At 38.1% G+C, this 5,803-nt stretch overlaps 1 protein-coding gene across 4 annotated transcripts in view; it reads left to right on the top strand.

Annotated features, from left to right (window-relative positions):
* Nucleotides 1-1,158: 1,158 nt before the first annotated feature.
* Nucleotides 1,159-5,803, top strand: part of LOC110029127 (E3 ubiquitin-protein ligase MARCH6-like) — a 31,366-nt gene continuing 26,721 nt past the window's right edge. The window contains exons 1-3 of one of the 4 annotated variants that reach the window (XM_020731254.1): nucleotides 1,159-1,271; nucleotides 1,480-1,954; nucleotides 2,748-2,916. In XM_020731254.1, the coding sequence (XP_020586913.1) occupies nucleotides 2,886-2,916 (31 nt within the window). In that variant the 5' untranslated portion in view covers nucleotides 1,159-1,271; nucleotides 1,480-1,954; nucleotides 2,748-2,885. Of the gene's footprint in view, nucleotides 1,272-1,479; nucleotides 1,955-2,747; nucleotides 2,917-5,803 lie in introns of those variants that run through there. The other 3 variants (XM_020731251.1, XM_020731250.1, XM_020731253.1) reach the window with 3 other exon arrangements.

Here is a 5,803-nt window from a genome sequence, read left to right as displayed (position 1 = left end):
ACATATGTAAATACACATAAAATTGGGTGATGTCTACGTAAATGCCACTAAAACAAGCCTAATCCATTTTTATAAGGTATGGTGGATACAATTAAGGTTGGAACGCGACAGTTTGCTTGCTGTCCCCTCCGCATGCGGGATGAATGCGACCAGCTGCCCAATTAGAGAACAACGCATTACCAACGTCACTCAAGAGGTAATTAGTGTCTGCCTGCCATCGTGACTCCTCCAAGCTCTTAGTGCCTGTAATGACCCGCATAAAAAAAAAAAAAAAAACAGATTTATAGAACGACCACTTACAATAGCTGCAACCCTTGTGATTAACGAAATGTCGCATAAAGACGCAAACCTCACAGTACTGGCTCCACTAAGAACTACATATTGTGCCTTCCCTTGTGATTAACGAAATGTCTCATTGATAATAAGTCGCTCGAAACTACTATACGAACAGTCATGACGTGTCTTTATCTGATTGGACGGTTAGTTGAATTAATCCCGCATGCGGAACCAAACTGTCGCTGTTGCAGCCCACTGGAATCCACCGATGCCTATTATAATGTAATAAATTCATTTTAATAATGATTTTGCGTCCGGACTGTGAGCTGAAAAGTGAAAATTCTGCTGAAGCATCAAATCCCAGCACATCCGAGGAAGCAGAGAAGTCGGGCATTAACTCCCATTAACTCTTACTGTTTGGATGCGATCCATTTCTATATATATGAGCTGAGGGATTTGTTTTGTGATTTTGGTTTTATTTTGTGGGATTGGGAGTTTGATCATTTATCGTTCATGGAAAGCGATGGAGTTTTTCATCATCCACCGCTGGCGCTGAAGGTTGCGGCTGCAGATTCTGCTGATCGGCAGGCAAATATTTCTTCACTCCTTTTTAGGGTTTTGCAGTATGAACATAGTTTGTGGCATGTTGGTCGTTTTTTGTTGTATTTTGAGCTTTTTACCTGCTGCTGTTGTGAATTTCTCTGAGGGGTTTTTTTTGCTGTGTGATCGCAGAACGAAAGGAAGTGTGCTTTGGAAGTGGATGTATGTGGGGAGGATGAATGCTTGGGACATTGATTTTGTTTTTCAATGATATGTTAGGTGTTTTGTGTATTTTTAGAGGGTTTTGGGCTCAAATTTTTAAATGATTTTATAAATACTATCCGTCACTTTTCTTTTCTGGTTTTATTTTTCCTTGCTGTGAGCGGTGCATTTCATCACGCTAATCAGCATGGGATCCTTGGTTTGAGATTAGCTCCATATCGATGCTAGAGCTGGTAATTCATGTTTTAGATCTAATCATCTTTGCTTGCGAGTTTTCTAAGCGGTCATCTTCTTTTTTGTATTAATTTAATTTTGTTAAGAACCTGGGAAGTTGATTTTTTATGTAACTGGGATGTGGATACGGCTCGAGATGGTGTTGCTTGTTCGGTGGCGGTTGCAAGGCCACGTATGATTGGGTTAAACTGAAGTTTGGATTTGCAGGAATTTAATCGAGCCGAGTGTAGTGGAGGTGAAACTTCCTCAACTCATCGTTCTAGACGCCCAAGCCTTCCCTCTTTACAAATTCCACCAAGATCTGTAGAGAATACTCAAATTAACTCAGCAAAGATAAATATTCCTTCTTCAATAACACCTAATTCAACAAGACCGGGGTTGCCACCCAGGCCTTCTTCATCAAGGCCGAAACCAGTGGTGAGAAATCTTCTTCCCCAATGGAGTCTTAAGACTAAGAATTCCACTCTAGAAGGTGACAAAGCAAATTTGCTCTCACCATCGCCCCCATCAGCACCATCACAGGGGCAACAGGATAAAAGTTCTATAGCAAGGGCATTCTCTTTAACCAAGGTATTGTCTTCCATATCGCTAAAAGGAACACTCTCATTACCGGCAACACCTGTTGGAAATTCAGGATCAGAGTCTTCACAGGAAAGACATGTGATTGATTCCTGCTCCAGATGTAAGCTCTAGTCTCCGAATCTTTTTATGGCTTTGCTTGCTTTTAGGTTATTAAGGATATAATCTTATATTTTCTTTGTTTATGTAACATTTAGGGATATAATGCCTTCAATGAGTGATTATTGGATAGCTTCTCACTCGTGTTAGTTATCTATCTGAACATGTTGCCATTTTTTATCTTTAATACTTACAAAACTTCTTTCTGGTGAGTTAACAAAATAATCCCATGGAAGTGATATGATTTTGGATTTTCACAAAGTGCTTACATGATAATTAACTACATCACAATAAGCCATCACAAAGTGTGTCATGTGCATAATATTTATGGCAAGGGGGATTAAAAAGATGAGTATCTTCTATTGTGCTTTGCTGCACTTATACTTAACCATTATGAAGTTAGATTTAAGCGAGCCATGCTGTTATTGTGCGCATTTTCATCTTCTCTATAGGATTTTGTGGTTTGGCGATTCCATAAATTTGATTGATGGCTGATTTGAACTGTCAAGTTGGACATGCACCTATAAATTATAGATGAATGAGAAACAATATTTTGCTCTTTTTATAGGCTAACCATGTAGTATCACACTTAAATTGATAATATAGTTTTTGAAAGAATGGTTGTTTAAATAATGGTAATGCATCTCTTGCTAGAGATGCTGAATTGTTTTATTATGTTGCCTCTGTCATTTTATTCTCCTTACTTTTTTCTAATCATGTTGTTTAATTGCCCACTTTGTAATGAGTGATTTTGATTTTTATAACTAGCCATTTACATGATTGTCGTTCTCGAACAGAAACCACTATCCCGGAAACATATTACGCGGTCACTTTCAGTGCCAGCGAATGCCAAGGTTAGGATTTTACGAAGAGCGGATTCATTAGGTTTGATACGTGTGATCCCAACACCTCGTCCCGTTGTTGTTGATAATGCTATGGAAAGTGAAATTATTGAAGCTGGTCATGGTAATATATATGCTTTAATTTCTTTTTATTTGCATATTAATCTCCTTACTATTTATAACACTCAAATTAAGATATGCTATGAATAAGGTTTTTTTTTTTCATCAGGGAGTTCTACTAGACCAATATTTGCTGTTGAAAAAAGAATGTTTTTTTAGGTATTATGGTATTTAAAAATTGTGGCAAAATCTCTTGTTGCTTCCTTAGATTCATATCATCACACACTCTTGTCCGCAAGATTTGGAAACATGTTTTATTGCCAATAACGTTCAAACCCTTTCTTTTAGTGAGAGAAGGAGTGATGATTCTTGTTGCTCAACTTGGTTCTTATTGGAAGGTTGATTAGGAAGGCTATGAATTGGCATGGTTTATCATTGACTGAAAATGATATGAAGTGCAATGGAACAATATATGTAAGCATCTATAAGAAGTTATGAATCATGCAAGCTGACCCTTAGGCCAACTGGTTGTAGGTTTTCATAGCTTTTTAGTTTTATATATTGAATTCTTTCGAATGATTGAATTTTCTAGGAATAGTTGGAAGTTAATAGGGATTTTTAGGTTGTTCATTTTATGATGATACACAACCAAAGGAGAAGTGAAACTGTCTCAAGGAGTGCTTTGTTTTGGAAGATGCTCCAACGCTCAAGTCGAGGGGAGGAAATAACAGCTTAGCGCAAAATTAACTTCCCATTGACAGGGATTTATAGTGGTGAGGTTTGAGGTTAGTTTGGTATTTTCAATGACTTCGATGTTAAATTTAGGAGTCACTCTGTCTTTGAAACTTGTGTTTGATGAAAAAGCCTCTGGTTAAGGGTTGCTTGGTTTTTATACCACAATAGTATTGAAGATCAAGCCTAACTTTTAGGATGGGAGTTGGATCATCATACCCTTGGTTTAATGGGAAGAAAAATGCAGCTTTTTTAATTTGATGAAATCAGTGTTGTTTGATCATAATTGGGTTAGTGGATGGCTCAATGGTTGGTGTTAGAGCGAGATGAATAGGATCGTTGGACATTAATTGTTGTTTCTAGATGATTGCTGATTGTTTAGGTTTGATTTAAGGGATATAGCAAGGATATTGAATTGAGGTTATCAAATTGTATTTAATTAAGGATTTTTTTTTCTGTGGATATTAGCAACTTGAGACTTTGTTAGGGTGTTTTTAAATTTGATAATCCCTTCTCAATTCATTTTTTATAAAGCATTTATCAATCTCGAACCATTTTGTTCTATCATGGTGGATAGGATTTTTAACAATACTAATTGTAGCTTGGCTTTCACACATCATCATCTTTGATTCTTTAATATAGGCTTTTAAATTTTCAATAGTCTTTTAAGCCGCATTCCTTTACAAATTCAGTGGGCATGACCTCGAGTTTTGTTTTAGGTTTACTTTCTTTTTCCTCTTCTAAGTGACTAATTTTTTTTTTAATTCAAGTGGGTAGTAGCTAGAAGTGGTGGCGTGGGGCTTGGGGACAACCGACCTAGGTTCGCTCCAACTTGGCTAGACAGGCTTGGTTCTCAAGGGGGGAAGGGCTGCCGACGCCCATTTCATTTTCTTCCTCCCCTTTTCCTTTTCCTTTTCCTTTTCTTTTTTTTTTCTATCATAATATTTATTTAATATTTATTTCCTTGAAAACCCCTATTATAAATCCTTGTCTATTTTATTACTTTTTATTCTGTTTTCCAATTGAAAGAATTGACTATTAAATCTTAATATTTGCCTATTATATTATTTCATTTTTATTCTTTTTCCTCATTGAAAGCATTGCCTAATATAAGTCCTAATTCCTATTATATATAGGGGCTGTTTTACTTGAGAAAGGAAGCCTTTTGTTGCTTAAGAATTCAATGTTTTGTTTGGACAATTGCCAAAATCCTGTTTTCCTCTTCGAGGGCTGTATCCGACGACGAGGAAGTGCTTTTATTGTCCCTTGTTCGAGGTGGTGATCGTCTGGTGCTCCGGCTGTAGCTCGACCCCAACGTGACATTTATCTTTTCATTCTTTTTCTTCTCTACTATCCTTCCATCTTTCAACCCTCGCAACCCCTCCCATACAACCACCTCCAAGCTCTCTTACAATAGCTGCAACCACTCCCCTACAGCTGCTAGCCGCTCCTAGCCCTCCCACAACAAACATAGTCCTCGCCTACGTCTGCTAGCCACCTCTCAACCCTCTTCTTGCAACCGTAACCCCTCTACTATTATCAGCCCTTTTACCTCCCTCAGGACTGCTTCCAGTCGCTGTCTTTCTCGCCAATCACCCCCAAGTAGTCCATCTGGCTTTCCCAACAGCCGTTGGACATTCCAAACAGTCGCTTACCACCAGCTAGCAAGTCGCTAACCCTCTTTCTTCCCTCACGAACCACCCTTTCAGTCGCTACTTTCGTCGTCGATCATAATCAAACAGCAGGGCTGTCTTTATCTGTTTGTATTGTAGTGTTTGTTTGTTGTTTATTTCCTGTTTTTCTAGTGTCATGTTTGAAATCCTTTCGGAATTCAACAATCACATTGTCTTTTTATTCATGATCTGGGTTATCTCCAATATTATTTGGTATCAGAGCTAGCCTAACTCTATTCCCATCCTAGGATTTCGTATTCGCCCCTACCAAGCCACCACAACATTTGTCTTTTTTCTCATACTTTTCATTCTCTTTTCGTTATTTTTTTCTCTGTTCTTTCTTTCTTTCCTTCCAAGATCCTAAAACCGTCAATCATGCCACTAAGGAGTTTCGAGTAGGGGTGTAAACAAGCCGAGCACGAGCGAGCTATGCTCAGCTCGTGTATATTTCGAGCTCAAAAAGTGTGTTCGTGTTCGACTCGTTTGCTTAACAAGCCGAACACGAGCTGTTCACGAACAAAGAGTCCTTTTAATAACCCTAATCAT

This window comes from Phalaenopsis equestris, unplaced genomic scaffold (genome assembly GCF_001263595.1).
Source record: "Phalaenopsis equestris unplaced genomic scaffold, ASM126359v1 Scaffold000552, whole genome shotgun sequence".
Lineage (NCBI taxonomy): Eukaryota > Viridiplantae > Streptophyta > Magnoliopsida > Asparagales > Orchidaceae > Phalaenopsis > Phalaenopsis equestris.
The sequence above is the reverse complement of the archived record's forward strand: the minus strand, read 5'-3'. Positions and strand labels throughout refer to the sequence as shown.